The sequence below is a fragment of the Hippoglossus stenolepis genome, chromosome 6 (genome assembly GCF_022539355.2).
Source record: "Hippoglossus stenolepis isolate QCI-W04-F060 chromosome 6, HSTE1.2, whole genome shotgun sequence".
NCBI classification, from domain to species: domain Eukaryota; kingdom Metazoa; phylum Chordata; class Actinopteri; order Pleuronectiformes; family Pleuronectidae; genus Hippoglossus; species Hippoglossus stenolepis.
This window is the reverse complement of record NC_061488.1, coordinates 2916648-2937308: the sequence shown is the minus strand read 5'-3', so window position 1 is coordinate 2937308 and position 20661 is coordinate 2916648. Positions and strand designations below refer to the sequence as shown.

The window sequence follows — 20661 nt, the reverse complement described above, 5'->3', positions numbered from 1 at the left end:
ACTTTGATGGAAGAACCCATCAAATGTTTATTGGACAACTTATAAGCAAACGTTTTGAGCATTAACTTTGTTCAGACTTCCTGGAAACACTGTGGCTGTGATTGTAAAACAGTGATATTTAATTATAGCCCAATACAAATCTGCTTTTCTGCCCAAATGAAGCATAAAGACAGTTGCTCCTCATCATCTGTGACCTTCTGCACAATGGGAAGCCTGTTGTTATCAGCAGATTATTCCAGAATTAACCACCAAAGGTTTTCATCCATTATCCGTTTAGAAATAAAATGGGGAACCTCCAGCTTCTCCCTCCTAATTCATGAGGAGACACCGGAGAAGCGCTGGGATTTGAAGTAGCCTGATACAGCTCGCCGTGAAATTCAGAGGGCTGCGGCGAGAAAAATCATTTCACACAGTTGCACAAGAGATTCTCATGTGATTCATTCAAAGAAGCTCCAGTGTGGGACTCCACAGTGAAAAGTGAGGGTGACCTCAGGTACACGCACCCCCCCCCTGCTCCAGACAATGAAGTTTCATGTGAGGGAACCACATCAGAAGAAAATACAGCCCCCCTCATCCTTCCATCCCTCCCTCCTTGGATACAGACTTATATAACTTTTATTGCAATGGAGAATTTGTCCACGTGACTCCACTGGGGTCAGACTATGTAGTGGGCTTGTCTTGTTCAGAAGATGCTGCGAGTTTCCATGAGGACTTGGACACTTCCCTCGCTGGGAACAATGAAATTCTCTATATTCAAGTTTGAAAACCAACCACGACACTTTTAAATTTAAATCCCGAACAAACTTTTTTAGCAGCCCTGGTTTGTTATATTTATAAATTAGAAAATAAACTGCGGGACAGGACAGTCTGGTGAAAAAGTGTGTTAAGTAAATTTGAGTGTATCCTGTAATCAGACTTCAGCTATTTCCTTTTTTTTCCTCTCCCTCCCTGTCTCTCAGTGTCCTACAGTAATTTCTTCATCCCCACAATGAGGTTCTTGTGCGCTACTGTCTGAGAGAAGCCGCAGAAATGCCTTGGCGCAGGAGCCGGAGACGTCATGGATTCCTGAGTGTGGGGCTTTGCAGGAAAGCCCTGAGTCTCCGACATGGACCGGCTCCAGGTTTCCATGGCAAAGGCGCACAAACAGGAGGAAACACTGAGGGAATCCCGTTATTTTACAGCATTGGACCATTATAAACACCCAGAGCGGGGAAGGAAGCCGCTCTTGATACTCAAGTAATCCTTATAGAGCTCTAGGAAGAGGGACTTCATACCAGAACCGCTGCTGGAGCTGACTGGAGCTGGCTGCGTGTTTTTCGAACAGAAAGCAACTTTTACGCGCGGCTGCTGTTCGTCTCCTTCCAACACTTTCTAACTAAGGAGCCGTTCTTCTGATATGGTCGTTAGAGGACAGTGACTTTTCTTTTTTTGGTTTTTACAGTTTAGGTTATTTTATTTATTTTTTTTTTTATTTCCCCCACACGCTTTTTTTTTCACTTTTCTCCAGATGTTCAGAGAGACTTGGAGGCTGGCGCAGTACCACACCATGAGGTCGATGGATCAAGGTACTGCAGAAGTGTTGTGATCATCTGGTAATCAACCCATTTGATTTCTAACTGATAGAGCGGTGTGTTAGCCTCAGGACTGAAGTGATGTGCTGTCATCTGTGTGGCTGGGATGTTGCGGTGGATCCTGACATCACAGGGAAACTCCAACATGGTCAGGAACAGACACAACTGACTTTTATTCTGTCGTTAAAACCAACTAATCTTAATGTTAATGTAATCTCTAATACCAGGAGACATTTTGGACTTAATCTAATGATAAGAGGACAAGGATAAGATAATGTATGGATTTATATTAAGCTTTAAATACATATTTAATGACCGACATTAGTTTAAAGACTGAGAACAACTAATATAATTAAGATTTTTATCCTCAATTAGTTTCACAAGACTCAACTATGGTGCAGATTAAGTGTTTTGTGTGGTTGTCACTAACTGTCTCAGATGTTTTATCTTGTTTGACGTGACTATAAACTTTGTGATTGTGTTTAGTTATGTGTATTTGTTTGAATTTAAAATGGACAATGCACGTGAATGAACATGCACGAGTCCAACATGTAAATGTGCCATGTTTACTATCCACATTCCCTGTGGCGATTACACTATCTGTGATTTGCTTTTCACACTCTACCAGAAAAGAGTAAACGGATGTAAAGCTGGCTATAAGCTCCATGATGAACATGTGTTGGTTTTTGCTGACAGAGCATTTACAGTAGGCTGTTGGCCCAGTGGGTGTAAGGCTACAACTGGAGGGAACGCCCAAGTTATGTGCGCTGAGTTGTGCGTAAAGTTGGGGATTCCCTCAGCAGAACCAGATCTCACAGTGCCAAGGAAGAAGAAGAGGAGGAAGAGGAGGAAGAAGAAGATATCCAGTCCAAGACAGGAAGAGAAAAGAGTAAATGGTAAATGTTTCAGTCCACGTTTTTCCATCCACCATATTTACGCACAGAGCTGAGCTGAGGCTGTTTTCCGGTGACGGGCTCATTCGGCTCCGTGCTGTGTCACTGCAACATGTCAAACACCCGGGGGCAGCACCACTCTCTGTCAGGAGCCTGTTCAACCTGTGGCAGATAATTCATCACCTCCGTATCTGGCTTCTCCTCTTCATCGACGCATCAGCGGCTCAGGGGAGGCGCGATCCGGCTCAGGGGTGAACTCCAACACACACAAAAAAAAAAGAAGTGTGATCACAGTCCCGCCTTCCTCCGACAACAACCGAAACAGGAAACTTGTGCTTCACCGATGCATCACTTGACACTTGCGCAGGTTGTTCCCCCTGATCCACGTTTGCGCCACCGAAGCTTCAGCCGCGCGTCTCCGCCGCTGCGCCCGAACCCAGAGGAGCCGTGAGCAGAACCCGTCACACAGATGAGCTCCTTTTACGACGAGAAAGACCTGGAGGAAGAGCTCAGTCGAGTCCACTACCCCGATGACGACCTGGAGTTTGAGTACTTGTTTGAATATGAGCCGCCCGGCAGCGACTTCGCTGGAGGACATGCAGGTTTGTCCCAGGATTTGTGTTTCGAGGCGAACTGAGTTGACTCAACTCCGCGAGCTGGTTATTCGTTGTGTTTGAATCAATCCGTGTTTGTTTGTGTTGATGCACGAGAAAGACAAACAGGAAGTGAACGTGAGCCGCTTCATGATGTGGGTCCTGACACCTGATCCCCACATGAGGACAAGTCCACACGAAGAAGCGTTTTACATCTGAAGGGAAAAGTTTTTAATGATTCAAAAAAAAAAGTACAGTTGTCAGTTAGAGACGTGTATGTCAGTGTCTTTATGGAATAATGTGAACAATCTGTGGCTGTGACAACATTTATGCTTTTTAAAATGTCTGTGCTAAGTCTGTATCTTTGCCCCCCCCCCCTTGCAGATGACCCCAACCTTGCATCCCACAAAGTCCTCAGCCCGGAGTCGGAGCAGGCGTTCCCCCTGGAGGAGGCCTCCCCGTACGGCATCAAGTCCTGCAGCCCCCCCTACGGCGGGCACCACACTGAGGTTCTCTCAGGTTATGACAACCAGGAGGCCAGAAACTACCTGGACAGTACCCGGCCCGCAGGCCTGGCGCTGAGCCCGCGGATTGAAATCACACCCTCCCGTGAGCACTACAACCATGGTCGGGACTCCCTGCAGAACCACCACCTGAACATTAGCCCCAGACCCACCCTGACCGTCCCCGGCCATGAGAACCTCGCCTACCGCGAGCCCCTGTGCCTGAGTCCCGCCAGCAGCAACTCCTCCGCCAGCTGGCATTCGGAGAACTACTCCCCCTGGACGTCCCCTTGTGTGTCCCCTGGCAGCGGCCAGAACCCCGGAGACCTCTGCCCCCGATTGCAGAACATCCACACTGGCTCCCCACGCACCTCCCCGGGCACCTCTCCTCGCACCAGCCTAGTCGAGGACGGCCTGGGACAGCGCTCGCCCTCCTCCAGACCTGGCTCCCGCTCCACCTCCCCACAGGGCAAACGCACCTACGACATGTACAGGAATCCAGGCCTGGTCCCTGGACATCGCTCCCGCAGTCCCTCCCCCCACAGCGGCCATGAAGATCACAACATCAGTGCCCACTACACACACAGCAGCCTCGTCGATGCCATGAACGGCTTCGGTCAGCCAGGCCTGGTGCCCACTAAGATAGTCAAGACGTCCAACCAGGTGTACGCCCTGTACCCAGAGAACCACCTGGAAGGGAACTTCTTGGTTTCCTGCGATCAGGACATAAAGAAACCTGCTGCAGAGCCTTTCTTTGTCATCCCCCCAATCTGGTCCAAGCCGCTGGTTTCCAGCATCTGCAGGTAAACCCATCAGGAAACCAGAGCTCATAGCTGCTGGTTTACACACACGCACACAAGATAAACTCAGATGTTTTGCTCATAATCTTGATCAGTTTTTGTGATTTACATTCTCCTCTGCGTCCCGTCACGATCTGCAGCATCCCTGTGGCCTCCCTCCCTCCGCTGGAATGGCCGATGCCCAGACGCACCGACCAGTATGAGCTGCACATCGACGTGCAGCCCAAGCCGCACCACAGAGCCCACTACGAGACGGAGGGAAGCCGGGGGGCGGTGAAGGCCCCGACAGGAGGACATCCGGTTGTGCAGGTACGACCCCGAAACGTGTGTCAGTGCAGTCAAGGTGGCGTCACGTCGTCAGGTGTTTCCCCCTCAGACCGGGACGCCTCACATGTGATGATATCTCATTATGCACTCAGCAGATGCGGTTTGCTTCCCGCAGTGAGTTACTTTCCCTTCTTCAAACAAACAAATCATAAAGGACGACCCAACCCCAGACATGTGACGCAGTGTAACCGCCCCGTAGCCTCGTCACAACCCTCAGAGCTGAACTGGGGTCAGCGGGCAGCACACAGGCTCTCAGATTCCTGTTTTAAATCCTGCCCCCCCAGCTTAAAATAGTCCGCTGCTGTGTGCTCTGACCACACAAACACGCCTGTGTCCGTGTTGTCGCTCACTTCCTCTTACACGCCGGTTTGTTGACTGTGGGTCTCGCACCAGGAAGCTGATTCAAAGCCTCTGGAGACATATTGTAAAAAGTTAACGCCTGCGGTTCAGATAATTGTAGATTGGTGGGGAAAAAAACAACATGAAATTCAAACACAGCATGTTGAAGTTAGCCGTGACGAAGTTATGTTGGGCTACGTCGTCCGAGACTGGGGGTTCAATTTCCCCTTTTTTTTTTGTCGCCATGGCAACATGTCAAAGTTTTAAAAAAAATTTGAGGAAAAGAAATATAATGGCCTGAAGAATCCAGGTCCAGGCACAACAAGTGGTTTGAAAAATGTAAAAGACCTTTATTTAAATAATAATAATCCACTTTATCTATATAGCACTTTAATAAAAACAGAGTTTACAAAGTGCTTTGACAGCAAAGCAAGAAAATGGTGGTCGAAAAAACATGCATTAATATCACAATAAAAGATTAATAAACATGAGATCAAGTCTATAAAAATGGGTTTGAAGAAGTGATTTAAAAGTCCAGACTCTTTGAGCCTCATCTCCTCAGGTCGGTCGTTCCAAAGCCAAAAAGCCTTTTACATGTTTCAAACCACTTTGAGTTCCTGGACCTGGATCCTTCACACCATTATTTCTGGAAATAAGTTTTCCTCTCGTGTTTTGACATGTATTCCATGAGCACCGGTGGTTTGAGGGACACCGGCGGCCACCTCGCTCGCTCGCTCCCTCGCTCCCTCGCTCCTTTTCCATTTTCTGCCCGATCCCCAAAAGGCCTCGCCCTGAGGTCAGCTCTGCCCGGGCCAATCAGATGGTCAGGCCCGGTTGGCCACGGCTGCACTCCTTCACCTCGTCGTTCCCTTCCTCCTCTCCTCCTCTCCTCCTCCCCTTGCTCTCTATGTTTTTCCTTCCTTGCTCTCTTCTACGCGACCTTGCACTCTCCACTTTACTTTTCCTACACTGGTCTCTGTCATGACTCACTGCTCCTGCCGCTGCCATGGCGACCGGCCGGCCGCTCACATGGCCCGCGGGGCGTTCGCAGTCGCCTCCCTCCGTTTCCCTGTGTGTGTCAGTCAGCTGCCTGGAAAAGGACCGAGCACGCTCATGCTTCACGTTGCCATGGTTTCTGTGAACATCCAGCAGCCTCTGTGAAGTGTGACAGTCGGATCATCTGTTTTTTTTACGCTGATCAGGATTAAAGGGGAAGTGTCTTCCCGTGACCTTTTTTAAACATGGAAAATCAAACAGTGCTGCGAAAACAACACATTTTTAAATAAGAAACCATATTTCTAGGTTTTGCTCCGGAGTTAAACTGGAGTAATGTGTTCGCGTCGCCTCCCTGCACCCACTTTATTCTGTGATAAAGGTTGTGCACTTCACTGTTTGCATTTAGATGCAAGTCGATGCTTTGTGGTTTTTGCAGGTTTCCTCAGGAGGAACTCTCAGGTTAAAGGTTTCACCTCATCATGTGTCTCCAGTTCACAGTTTCACCCATCGTCACTTTTTCGTTTCTGCATCAGGACATTAACAGTGGTGTGATGCCAAATGTGTCACGCTGGCTGTCAAAGTCAGTTTTTGAGTAAATCTTTCAGCTCTGAAAGACTTAGAGCACGTTCTGCAGGATGTGAGCTCCGCGCTGGCTCCTGCTCGGGGCTGTAGAGGGGAGACTCGTGCTTTTACACGTGGGTCTGACACTGATTAGCCACCTCTGGGGGAAACAACATCTGGAAATGCAAAGCTGGAACAAGAGGCAGTGGAGTAGCACAACCAGTTTAAAGTTACACAAACATTTCCGTCACACAAAACTGTATCTGTGTTACCAACAGCAGGGGTTTGAAAGTGAAGCCAAGCAAATGCAGTTTGTTTCTTGTGTCCCGCAGCTTCATGGTTACAGAGGGAAGGAGCCTCTCGCCCTGCAGATCTTCATCGGCACAGCGGACGATCGCATCCTCAAGCCTCACGCCTTTTACCAAGTTCACCGCATCACCGGCAAGACTGTGACGACCACGAGCTTTGAGAAGATTATCAACGGCACCAAAGTCCTGGAGATCCCCCTGGAGCCAAAGAACAACATGAAAGCAATGTGAGGTTAATCGTAATTATTTGAAGATTATAAATTGGCTGTGGTCGTCGGTGCTTATATCTTGAATTCCTCGTCGTAGAATCGACTGTGCCGGGATCCTGAAGCTCAGGAACGCCGACATCGAGCTGAGGAAGGGCGAGACGGACGTGGGCCGGAAAAACACCCGAGTCCGTCTTGTGTTCCGTGTGCACATACCTCAGCCCGGAGGACAGCACGTCTCCCTGCAAGTGGCCTCGCATCCCATTGAGTGCTGTAAGAAACCACACATAGAAAACACCTCGCACCACAGTGGCGTCTTTATGAAATGTGCTGAAGTTTTCATCACGTTAACAAAACTTTATACAAAATAAACATCGTTTAAAAAGGAACCCGCATTCAAATGAGTGTGGAGCTGGGGCTGATAGTCCAGAGTCCGGTGCACAGAGACGTCTTTATGCCTCCAGGGCGTCCATCCAGTGGGCGGGCGCTGTGTGTACCTGTGTGTACACGGATGCAGTAGTAAAGTGTGTGTTTGGGTACATCAGTGTGTGTGTGTGTACACAGAGTTATTAAAACACCAGGTGTAATCAAAACTCAAACAACAAGGCCTCTTTATCTCGCTCGGCCCCGACACCCGGGTCCAGATTCATCGTATCAGTGACACGGGCAATAAGCTCCTGTCATTGTAAAAAGACACGACGCAGAATATAATCTTTTTTTTTTTTATAATTGACCATCTGGTTTGTGATCACAGAAAAGGGCCGAACTGTGCTCACGGCCCCCGGGTGTCGTAAAAAAATTAACAGTCGCCGCCAGTGAAAAACCAATCAGGCGTAAAGCTGCTCCCAGTGACACCTGCGATGCATCTGTCGCGTCGATGATGGAGTGTTTGAGGAGACGCTGGTGTCGTCCTCCTCCTGGTTTCATCCGCAGACGTGTTCAAAGGTCACAGCGTTTGTTTGTCGACGCCTCAGTTCGCCTCAGCGAGCGAAGGAACAGGGAGCCGCTCTGTTCGGGATCCCTGCGTCTGCAGAGCTGCAGCAAGTCCTGTCGGATTCATCCGTCTGTTGATCTGCTTCTGATTCTGCAGAAATACTTTCTGCCCTGTGCCACAGAGAGTTTACACTAACAGGATTTACACGAAGTATTTATTATACTCGTAAATACTTCACCTTTTACATCAAATGGAGTTTATTTAGGCCAATGTGGACTTGTAGGTGCTGATATTAGGGAGTGAAAGTTTCTAAACCTGATAATATATATAAAAAAATGTACGTTATCAAACCCTTGATATTTTTGGTACAACCAAATGTATTTGAATTTCCCCCCATTAGGGATAATAGAGTTTACCTTGACTTTGAAATATAAAGAACTGGAGGTTGCACACTTCAAAATGTTTTGCCTGACGAACATTTCAACATTTGGATCTTATGGATCTTTATTCAAGTTTGTGCAGATTTAACATTTAAAGCTTTACAGTAGATAGTATTTATTTGATTGCATCACAGTGTGAAGTGTTTGTCTCACACTCCCACATCGCTTCTCTCGTGTTGTGAGTCACTACGTTTGTGTTTCTGCTCAAACTGATTGTGAGGATTTTGAATGACTCAGCTTCACCTTTATTGTAAAGCCGTGTCACTGGTGAGAAACCGGTTCAGAGCGTAGACCGGAGACCTTTGGAAATGCAGCAGTTCACGTTTGTTTTAATTATTGAGTAATATCTCTGTTGTTTTCATGAATCAACGAATTGTTGAGTCTGTTTAAAACGTCAGAAACAACCGTGACAGAATGTAAATACCTGGATTCGAAGTTTTTTGTTCAACCGACTGCTTAAAACTCAAAGTTGTTCAGGCTACAGTGAAAATATATCGAGATCTTTCACAGTTTTTTCCTATTTTTTGCAGGAAAATAAATTCATCTGTTACTAAAACAGTTTCCTATGTTGATTTGTTCCCGACTTGATGAATGAACTCCTCGTTTCCACCCTGCAGCTCAGCGTTCAGCGCACGAGCTTCCCATGGTGGAGAAGCAGGACATGGACAGCTGCTCCGTGCTCGGCGGCCAGCAGATGATCCTGACTGGGCAGAACTTCAGCTCCGATTCCAAGGTCATTTTTACGGAGAAGACTCAGGGTGAGTGGCGTCGACACACGGCAGATTCCCTGTGAACCAAACCCATGACTCCATCTGTGAAACTCCCGCTCTGCGGTTGCACAAGATAACGTCACCGTCAGTGACTCACAAGCTGCAGAGTTTCCTATTTCACCGCCATCATTGTATAGATGGAGTTATTTGCATGATCCGAACGATAACTGCCTGACTTCCTCCTGACCCTCTTCTTCCTCCCTGACCTGCGTGAGGAGACGTCACGGAGGCTCAGGTGGATCCTTTGTCGTGTGATTGATGGTTCGACTTGTCACGTGCGACGTCGTTTCATGTGCACGTGACTCACGCAGAAGAATTTACCTTTAGGTCTCACTTTTCAAACCTTTTGCTCAAACGTATTAATCAAAATGAAGTGATTCAACCACGACTGGTGTGATATCACTCTGACCTTTAACCACTTGAATGTTGAACCTCCCCAAAGAGAGAGAGAGAGATTCTATCAGCTGCTGTAAATCAAAACCACGTCTATATTCTGCACGTCTCGACCTCGTGCTGCTGCTCAAATGTTCTTTTGCGATGGACGGTTATGTAAAAATACTTTTTTTTACATCGTGACTCACTGACTCCACAGCCGTCTGAGAACTTAAACTTTTTTTAAGAGACCGGCGCTCCACAGGCCTCCTCCACTGAAGCTCGGACCTGCACGCCCCGGCTGCTTCGGCTTTTTTTTTTTTTCTTTCTTTCTGCTCGGGGTTCCCTGCCGCCGTGTTACGACACACCACAGTAATGGATAGTAAGACAGAGACGGAAAAAAATAAATCTTACGGAGAGGGATTGCCATTGTTTTGGAGAGTTTCTCTATGACACCGAGTTCTGGACGGGTGCAGCTGTGAAATCCCTCAGAATGAGACGCAGCTGCCTCTGGCCCGCAGATCCCCTGGCTCTTGTGCTTGGACGAGGAGGGGTTTGCAACGGAGGAGAGGAAAGCTTCCTCGGCCAAGTGGAGCCTGCTCAGGCCTCCGCTCCCCCCCCCTTTTCCACGTCCACACACAATTATCTCTGGAGGGAGAACAAGAGTCGGGGTATCCCTTGGAGTAGGGTTGCAACAAAACGCAAACAGATCCCGCGCAAACGCCAAGAAAGCCGAAGTCACCGTGTTTTGCCGGAGAGGTGGAGAGAGTTGATCATAAAAATAAAGTTTAGAAGTTGGCGAGATGTTTGGAATCCCCCCCTTCCTCCCTCTGACTCATTTAAGCCATGTGTTTGTAATTTGCAGTTTGACAGAGGGTTTCCCACAAACACTCGCTGCAGCACGTGTCGAGTCGTGTGCTCGGACACGTGGAGTTTACTCCTCACGTTCGGTTTTCAGCCTTGTCACCCGAGTGACAGCTTTCGTGTGAACGCGACGTCGCAGTCTCGTCACGTCGTCGCCATCGAGGTGTTTGTTGCTTTGTCGGCGCCGTGAGTGGAGACGGGCGTGTCGTCCACAGACGTGATTGATGGACGTGTTGAGGTCTTCGCTGCCTTCAGGTGTGCTCGATGGTGTAAGAGGAAGTGATTTGAGAACTGATAAAGTGTCACAAAGAGCCTTTTCTCCGTTTGAACTCTAAAACAAATGTCACGGGGAATGACGTATTTGAAATAAACTAAAATGTTCTTTTGAGAATACAAATGAAGACGTTTCTCCGTTCGGTTTGGAATCAGCATTTTCTGTCTCGTACATCTTGAAACACTCCGTCTAACTGCAGAGATAATTACTGAGATCGGGTTCTCACTTTCACTCTCTGCTTCCTTCTAGATGGGCAGCAAATTTGGGAAATGGAAGCAACAGTGGACAAAGATAAAAGCCAGCCTGTACGTATTCGACACCACACTGTTCCCTAAACACTCATATAATGCCTGTAACACACACGTCAGCTGTCAGGGGGGTGTAGTGGCTCAGTCCAAACCTCACGGAGGTCCTGTCCCTGTCCTGCAGAGCATGCTGTTTGTGGAGCTGCCGTCGTACCGGGACACGTCCGCCTGCCACTCGGTCAAAGTGAACTTCTACGTCATCAACGGCAAGAGGAAGCGCAGCCAGCCTCAGCACTTCACCTTCACTCCTCTGGCCTGTAAGGACACTTAGATATCACACTTTTATTAGTATGAGAACACATGAGATGTACAGTGAGATGTTTACAGCCATGGATTTCTCTTCTTCCAGCTCCATCCATCAAGACAGAGCCTCTAGATGAGTATGAAGTCGACCACATGGGCTTCGCCGTGCCTCAGATCTTGGGCCTGTCCCCTCATCCCTACTACCACACCCCTCGTGGCGTCCTCCACCCGGACAACGGGCTGGTGTCCAGCATGGCCTCCTGCCAGCGCCTCAGCTCCAGCCTCCCGAGCCAGGACGCTCGTTTCCAGCAGCAGAGCCCGGCCATCGTCTACTCCCGCGGGGGCAAGAGTCTCAGCGGCAGCCAGACTCTTTATCAGCAGACCGGAGGGATGATGCCCGACCCGCACCGGTCCGTCCTGGTCCACACCGGCTCCCCGGCTCAGTCTGTAGGTCCCATCGGTGCAGGCCAGCACCCCTCCATCATCCAGTTTTCCCCCACCAACCACCACCTGCTCCGGGGGGGAGACCCTCAGCCTCTCAGCGCTCCGCAGCCCGACTCCCAGCAGATCATCTACTGCGACGGCTACTCCCCTCGGTCGGCCAGCGACCACTCACCCACACCCCCCCAGGCTCAGGCCGACGCCACCCACCCTCAGCACTATCCCACCGTCATCCAGCAGCAGCCCTACATGCAGAAGGCGCCGCAGAAAATCCGGGCTCCCCCCGGCGCCGGGGAGATGGAGGCTCCGGGCGACGGCCAGAGGAGGGTGACGGTCAAAGAGGAGAACCTGGACCAGGCCTACCTAGATGATGGTGAGTGTAAGTTGTTTGCTTTTATTCTCCGTGTGAGTGGGATCGCTCCGGTGTGTGCCGTGTCTCCATCAGCTGAAAGCAAAGTGATGGATGTGTGTGTAGCTCCCTTCTTCTCGTCAGAGAGACGGATGACAGAGATGTGAAGTCTCCTGAAGAACAATTCAAGGATATTTACATTATCTGCACCACCTCCTTAACGCGCTATAGCATCGCTCCGAACAAAGCCACAGCCCACACTGTTAAAACAATCCTCGCCAGGAGGTGCAGTTATGTTCCACTCAAGGTGGAAATAACAGGGATTCTGAGTCATGTGTTTATACTTGTGCTTGTCAACCTCATTACCCTCTGACTGAATTAATGTCAGGCCACATCCAGCAGCAGCCCAGAGGTTGAGGCTCTTCCTTGTTTCGCAGTTAAAGGTCCCGCACATTACATCAAACCAAGTGATGCAATGTGTTTCTTCTGTGGAGCCGGTGTCAGTCAGGTGAGGTTGAGAGGCGGTTTGTCATTCGGCGGCGTCCGCTCTGCCGGTCGCGGGGGTTCGTCTGGCAGCGCCGCACGTCAGGAAATGATCTCTCTCGCTCGCTGGCATGAGAGACAAGGGAGGGAGGGAGAAATAAGTGTCACTCTCCCGGCCGCCTGGACATGTTGACACTGTTATGAAATGAAAAACAACTTCCATGGCAACCATTGTCAAACAGTGGAACGGGCTGCCTGGGAGAGCTGGGGAAAGCCTCTTTGTTTGTTGTAGTTGGCCGGGGCTTTTCCTTGGCCTTACGCCCCTCAATTCTGTGGGGGAACCCACCAGAGGATTAGCTTCTTTTCCGACCGCGGGATCCTGCCAATCTGGCAAAAGAAATTCCTATTTGCAGCTGCGCTCCTCCAGAAATCCAGCCTGATCCCGGTAAGATAGCAGGAGGGTGGAGGGCACTTTGCAGGAAAAGGAAAGGCAATGTGTGTGTGTGTGTGTGTGTCTGTGTGTGTCTGTGTGTGTCTGTGTGTCTGTGTTTCAATGGAAACAATTAATCTGAGAAAAAAGGCCAGCGGTGGAATTTGTGTTTTTTGGATGGAACTTGCCGGGTTTGCCTCGGCAGTAAACATCAACAGTTTGAATTATGGAGGAGGAGGAGGAGGAGGAGGAGGAGGAGGAGGAGGAGGAGGAGGAGTGGTTCGGTGTCTCGGGTTTGATTCTCCTATTATCGAGAGGTGATGAAGGTCAGTCCGCTTTCCCCAAAGTGCCTCTGCATCTTCGTTCAGATTTATTTCATTCACCTCAGCAGAGCCCAAAGGAAATAGGGTTTGTGTGTCGGCCCAAAGCAAACGTCTCTTTCTCAGTCGAGGCCTCACACATTAATCTACAAATTAGATTAAGCTGAATCTGTTTATGGAAACTAATGCAGCGTGTTTGCACCGGAGCCAAAAGCAATATGGACTTTTTGGGGCCAACTCAGGAGTAAAAACCTTCTAATACATCAGCCAATACATAATTATATAAATGCCAATAATTCCCAAGATGTCGTAATTAAACCTTTAAAGACGGAGAAATGTAATAGCTTTTTATTTTAAAGTAATAAATACATATTCTTAAAAACCCATTATGTGATACTCCATGTCAGCGGGGAACTTCCTGATATTCAAAACCACCTTTTTTCAAAGATAAAAAATTCCCTGTGTGTCTGAGAGCAACGGTGTTGAACTATGATCCCGACCGCAGAACAGTCATCTGGGTTCTGACCGTCAAACATTATCACTCGTGTGTTTTCAGTCTGCAGTCATTTCTGGAGACGGGGCGATGCCACATCCTGGTATCGTCGCAGACTTGTGGTCAGTAACTGTCACACATCTGCCTGAACTGTGTCGACCTCAGTGACGAGGGCTAAATGAAAGTTTTTTTTGTGTATCGGGATCGAAAATCTCTCCCACGGCTGTAATCTCCAAGTTCCCATGAATCCTGCTGCCGCTCGAACCTGCTTCTGTTTACTCTGATCTGCTTCGCTGAAGATACACGCAGGGAACTTGCTCTAACGTGGGAGCACAAAGATCAACAATGTGAGGCGTCGCTTCACATAGAAACAAAAAAGGAAAAAAAGGAGCCACTGGCACTTTCTACAAAGGCAAGCGAGTGACAGATTTAGTGGGTGTGGAATAAAGCCCAGAGGCAGTGGAGCAGGGGAAATTGTTCCAGCAGGTCGAGATCAGCAGGGCAGGAGAGATAAAGCACATAGCAACAGCCCGGTGGACTCGCATTAGTCTCAGCTCACTTCCAGGCCATTTGAAAGGCCTGATCAAATACACGAGTACGACTGATCCAGATGGCGCCGCGGCCGCAGCGGTGACGGCTGTTTGGAGACACTCGTCGTCGTTTCATTTACAACGGACGAGCTATTTCAGCACGTCGGAGATCGAGCTCCAAATCTCCAACGGTACCAAGACGAGGGGTCAAATCCTCGATGTTGTGACCCCCGAAAAGAAACTGCACCACGTCCTTCTGCAGCGTTTCATGGAAATCTGCAGAGTTGTTTCTGTGTAAAGTTACGTACAAACACACAAACCCCCCCAAAAAGAGGTGTAATTGAAGCGTAATCATCTTGATCGCCCCCTGGTGATCGGCTGCTATGTCATTTTGAGGAGACGGGGTCAAGGATCAAGCTAAAAAAAGTCAAACTACACAATTAATAACTTATTTCAAAGATGTTTTTTTGTCATTTCAGGTAGTTTTCATCAGACTGATGTGAGTTCAAGTGTTTCAAAACATCAGATGAAACCATGAACATAATTTATTAGTTTCTGACTGAAAAAGTCAAAAAAACACAGAAGTTCCAAACAGATCTTTATCATATTTAACATTTAGACATGAATGCTTATTCCACATGATCTCCTTTTAATAACTCAGCTTATAAATAATAATTTTCTATTGAATTCACTGAACCTCCTGACATATATATGTTTTGTATTATATAATCAAATACCCAGTTGTTGAAAGCTGGAACCGTTTATTAACCGTGGCAAAAATTTGGAATATATTTTGGCATTGAGAGAGATGGATTCATTCTGTATTCAGAGCGAGAGAGAGAGAGAGAGAGAGAGAGAGAGAGAGAGAGAGAGAGAGAGAGAGAGAGAGAGAGACTAATATATGAACAACATGGACACATGGTCGTGTGTGACGATTGTTTCAAGACACAAAAATGAGCCACACGGGGTAAAGTGGTTATGTTGGCGGTTAGCTGCCAGTCCAGTTACCTTCTCCTGTGTCTCTGTGGTTTGCAGCCTCATTACGATCGATACACACACACACACACACACACACACACACACACACACACACACTCTCACACACACACACTGTACGAACATGCAAATACTTGCAGACACGCACACACACCTCCCAGCCCTTGCAGCAGGCGACTGAGTCACCACTCTCTCTCTCTCTCTCTCTCTCTCTCTCTCTCTCTCCCCCTCTCCCGCCGTCGGTTTGTCAAACAGAGCAGCTCATTGGTGCAGAATCCGGAGCCAGACGTTCACCTATACTGAGGAGAGTAGTGTTCCCTCCGCCAGCCTCAAATAGCCGCTCCGTGCCAACCCTTCATCAGACTCAGCAAAGCCCCACTGTCTGTCCCCCAACCCCCCACCCCCGCTGCGGCGCTCCTGCTGCTCCTCTGAGCTGGTTTTATGCTCAGGGAAAGCAAAAAAAAAAAAATCCAGTGGACACCGCTGGGGAGATGAAAGTTTCTTTCAGGAATTAGGTGTCAGAGGGAATTCCACTACAAACTAAAATAAACAGGGACGCCGGTGTTGTGACGACAGCTGAGCGCGCCCGGTTTTGGCCGCCGCGGCTCTCGGACGCCGCTCGGGGCCGTAAAATGTGCTCAGTGTTGCTCCTGCACACATCTGCAAACCATCAGCTCGAGAAGCACAGACACAGATCGGTCTGTTGGCTGCCGGAGCATCTCTGTGTGATTTCTTCATTAGATTTCAAAGCACTTGTGTGTGTGTGTGTGTGGGAGCTACTGCCGTAATTAAAAGGTAGATATAATATTTACCCCCCCCTGGTCCGAATTGTCTTGTGCTTTATAAACTTGAATATCAACTTGCAACTTTCCTGAAGGGACATGTTTGCTCTTCCACATGAAGCTAAGTTAGAGGTGACACGTGTGTTATCTGATCTGAGACGGCGTCGGATTTCCTTTCACGTGTGTTTTAATAGTCGCGCCCTTTTCCTTCGCTGACATGTCAATCAAAACTCTGCCCAGAACCAAACGTGAACCAGCTCAGCCACCAAATCATTTTAATATCTTCACACTTTTTCCTCTTTCACCCATTAATCAGACTCTAACATACACATTTTTTTAATTTTACATTTTTCCACTGTTGCCCGTCACCACGGTAACAAACTCCCAGACCCGATGTGCCCTCCTGATGTTTGCAGGCAAAAAGCTTTTTTGGCCCACTTTGAAATACTTATATTACTCATCGGGCCTAATGAGCTCCCTGAGGCCCGGTGGAAGTGGTGGCACCAGCCTATAGCGTCTCCAGTGTACACAGTCCCCACACGTAGGCCTCCAGGCCCCGCGCTCCCGGATAAACACCAGAGCCCAACTCAGGCGGCGTGGCATATCTGGAGGGATGACATATTACACATAGCTGGCGTTCCTTCCTGCGTAATGTAGAACTACCTGTCGACACTCCGAGTGTTGACTGTGTGAGCAGCTGCGGCGGCGGCGGCGGCGGCGGCGGGCAGCTGCACTTCCACTTATTCTATCGGCACGTACACACACACAAACACAGAGTAAACACTGGAAACCTGGAGTTTACACGTTATCAGGTGGAGGAAAGTGAATTACTCCTCCTCAAATCCCCACATTTGTTACTTCTTCTAAATGCACGAGGAAGGTTTTTTTTTTTCCCCCCCCAACCCCCCTCCCCCCTGCTCGTCGTGACTCTATTTTTAGAAACGTGACACTGTGAAAGTTTCCATTTCAACGCTCTTCCTCTTCTGTTGATGTGTGTGTGTGCACTCGTCACGATCTGAGCAACAGGAAGTAATCACTTGCACGCACTTGCAGAGCTCTACCTCTAGTGGTTAGGCAGCAGCAGTGCACGTGATGCTGTTTCCGTCTGCAGAAATGTGTGGAATCATGATTATCATCTTTTAGAATCGTGAAAGGTTTTTCAAAGGACAAACACTGGATATTAATCTTTCTGTTGTCTTTTTGCTTTGCAGTGAACGAGATCATAAGGAAGGATCTGACGGGCGTTCAGGCCAGAGGGCAGACATAGAGACACAGAGAGAGAGGCCAGAGTCCAGCAGCAGGAGATGACGACAACACATCCCCCGACACACACACACACACACACACACACACACACACACACACACACACACACACACACACACACACACACACACACACACACACACACACACCAATTAGACCCTTTCTCCCTCGTGTCTTTACCCACAGACGGAGAAACCTCAGCTCTGAGTGTTTCCTGCAGGTTTCCAAACCCCCTCAGTGACAAACACACGGCTGAATGTGCCTTATTCTGTTCGTCTCCTCTCCAGGTTCCACTTTGTTTCACGAAGGAAGATAAAAAAATTAAAAATTAATAAATCCCCCGACCAGCAGCAGCAGCCACTGTTCGCCTCTCACTCGTGAATGAAGCTCATGCAGCAGTTTCTCTGTATCGTACCAAAAAGATCCCCCCCCCCCCAGATACGACATATCAAATATTTTTCTCGTGACCAAAAACATCTTTAATTCTTCTTTGCACAAAGTGTGTAATTTGTTTGTTTTTCTTCTTGTGTGTAACTTTGCAGTTTTTACATGAAGCTGATCATCTCAATCTTTAAGTGCAGTTTTCTGAAAGTGAACCGCGACGCTGCCTTAACCATATAAATCTGTAGTGACGCCCCCAATATGCACTGTTTTCAACGAGAGGGGCTCAATGCTATTACTTTGTTTTATATAATATTGAGTCATGTGAATAATGTACCATTTTATATTCCTAAAATATATATTGCATTATATTCAGGTGACATTTTCTAAACGATTTCTATGCTCCAGTTGTTTCGTGTTTAACATCATTTCACATCTGAAGTTTGTCTCCTGAAAGCTGAAGATTCAAAGGTGGTTTTCTTTCTCTTTCTTTTTAATAATCAACTTGTATTTGTCTATTTTATTCGTATTTGCTGATTGTCATAACATCTTAATATCCAAAGCTTATGCTGTGTGTGTGCTGTTGTGTAAATTGTGTGTCGCGTTGGATTTGCAGTCCACCTTGTAACGTCAGTGTCGTGGAAGTCGAAGTCATGTAAAGATTTTATTTTCTGTCGGCACCACAGCGACGCACAGTCTGGATTCCCGATGTGCTTTGTTTATGAAGAGCAGCAGTTTGAAAAACATATTTTTGTAATATTTTGTTCTATTTCACTGAGTGAATTGGACCTTTTAAAAAGTGCCAAGTGCCCTTTATATGATTATAAAAGAAAACAAAAGTGATATGAAAAAGTACAAAATATAAGACTGAATCTCAATGTTTAATATTTAATATGGACCCTATTTGATAATAAGATTATATTTTGTAATATTAGCAAAGCTGATATTGATCTGTTGATGGTATTTCTCATTGAGCCAGTACAGCACAAGTGCATTTGACGTTTCTTGAATGTAATCTATATATTAAATCGGTTTTTTTTTTTGTCCCCTTTTCTGTAAATATATGACACAAAGTGTGATTGTTAAAGTTTAAGTGGAATGTTATGCATCTTTTATCTGTTTATAATTCAGTCATCATATCTTTCATATGTTTTATTTCAATGTACAACTCTGTTTTTTGTCTGAAGGGAATTTGTGATCTGCGTGACCCTAAACTTGTTAAAGTTTCCCCTATTTTTGTTCGTGCATTTGTTATTATAATTATTATTATAATTTTACAGTCCTTAAAGAAGTCTTTGGCAATGAAGGGTTTATTAAAAATGTCTTATTTTATTTTCCGTGTCGATAGCTTGTCCTGTATTTGTTTTCATTTTGAGTCTTACGCGACTTTGTGCCACCTTTTAAAAAGTCTGTCTCATGCTATTTTTGTATCCTTAAAAGTAGAAATAAATAATAACCACATATGAGTCAGTTGTCCTTGTTTTTAATGAATCATCTTTAGCAGATATGCTTTTTAAATTAATCAACAGCTGTCGTGCCGCAGAAAGAAGCTTCTGGTTCTGAACCAGTGGAGTTTGCATGTTCTCCCCGTGTCTCTGTGGGTTTTCTCCACCGTCCAAATTCAATTACCTGTAGCTGTAAGTGGTTGTTAGTCTCAGTGCGTCGACCCTGGTGACGACCTGGTGACCCCCTCAATGTCAGCTGCGACTGGCTCCAGCCGCCCCTGCAGCCCTCAGAGGATAAACAGTATAAATAATGAATGAATGGATTAATAAATGAATCGAATATTGAATTTCACCAACAACACGGGTTCTGTTGGTGCCATAGAAACAGGCCGAACGTGTCTCCTCTCACTCCGGTGGCTCATGTGAGAGGAAAACTGAAATTTACTGGACTCACAGCAGACAGTGACTCATCAAACGCTTCTCTTCCCTCCGTCCCCAGCCAGGAAAAGAGACAGGCCTGGGAGACCCGACATGTTTGTTTATAATCAAAGCAGCATAGAAATATTCAGGACTTGAGGTGGAACCTGGTCCCGTCGAGCTGTTTACACGGGCACACGTGTCGGTGCACACGGTCTCCAGCGCCGATCCTCCCTCGGACAACAAATAACAACAAGGAACAGGGGCCTCGCATGCCCGCAGGCCGGAGTTGCCACGGCGACGGCTTGTTTTGGGCTCTGTGAATGAACCCTGTGTTCAGGAAGTCTCTAGTTATGACATCACCACGGGTGAAAACGCAGCACGTGGGCCCCTCTGCATGTCTCCGGCCCACTCGTACAGATATGCCACGATGACTCACGCGGCCTTTAGCGCCCGATGGTGTAATGAGTTCGGCCCGAAAACAGATTCACTGTGCGAAATGCAGCAAGAATGAAATACATGATGAGCTTGGCATTTCATTCAGCTCCCTGTTTTGTGCTTCCTCACAAAAACAGACTGAGCTCATCCTGACACACAAAGGCCATCGAGCGTGTGCAGAGTCCCTCAGTGCTGCTTGCACTCAGATTTAAAACCCCACACGTGGATCTGAATCAGAGACGTGTGTTCATAACCACGTCTTTTTGTACCGGGCTTCACTTCTGACTCGATGCTAGAAGAGGTAAAAACATAAGGACCGGTGACAGGGTCAGACGCAGAGCAGCAGCATAATGGGCTGTTTGTGTGGAATAGAGATGACATTGTGCGTTTGCAGAAACTCGACATCGTTTTCTCGGAGACGTGAGTCAGTTTCCTCGATTTCCTGCGACTCAGGTGAACGAGACAAACCAGGAAATGAATGAAAAAAAGTTTGGTCTTCACTTTGTGGAGATGGAAACTTCAAGGTTTTTTTTCACGCCATCTTGTCTTGACCTGTAAGAAGCAGAGATACGATGAGGTCAGACTTGTGGG

The 20661-nt window shown here is 47.5% G+C and overlaps 1 protein-coding gene across 3 annotated transcripts; it reads left to right on the top strand.

Moving 5' to 3' along the window:
• Positions 1 to 1062: 1062 nt before the first annotated feature.
• nfatc2a (nuclear factor of activated T cells 2a) lies at positions 1063 to 19236 on the top strand. Of its 3 annotated transcripts, none has more exons than XM_035159072.2 (10): positions 1063 to 1565; positions 3442 to 4363; positions 4501 to 4669; positions 6916 to 7118; positions 7198 to 7370; positions 9089 to 9229; positions 11001 to 11056; positions 11181 to 11313; positions 11406 to 12119; positions 17335 to 19236. In XM_035159072.2, the coding sequence occupies exons 1-10, from the start codon at positions 1508 to 1510 to the stop codon at positions 17388 to 17390; spliced, it is 2625 nt and encodes an 874-aa protein (XP_035014963.1). In that variant the 5' UTR covers positions 1063 to 1507; the 3' UTR covers positions 17391 to 19236. The 3 variants fall into 3 exon arrangements, with proteins under 3 accessions (XP_035014963.1, XP_035014961.1, XP_035014962.1); XM_035159070.2 differs by lacking the exon at positions 1063 to 1565 and adding an exon at positions 2189 to 3066; XM_035159071.2 differs by lacking the exon at positions 1063 to 1565 and adding an exon at positions 2192 to 3066 and having other exon boundaries at positions 11406 to 12113.
• Positions 19237 to 20661: the final 1425 nt, after the last annotated feature.

Excerpts from the sequence above, each read along its gene's own strand:
- nfatc2a (XM_035159070.2), top strand. The coding sequence starts at position 2,934 with ATGAGCTCCTTTTACGACGAGAAAGACCTGGAGGAAGAGCTCAGTCGA. Across the intron at positions 4,670-6,915 it reads GAGGACATCCGGTTGTGCAG|CTTCATGGTTACAGAGGGAA; the intron begins GTACGACCCCGA and ends TGTGTCCCGCAG. Across the intron at positions 9,230-11,000 it reads TTTTACGGAGAAGACTCAGG|ATGGGCAGCAAATTTGGGAA; the intron begins GTGAGTGGCGTC and ends GCTTCCTTCTAG.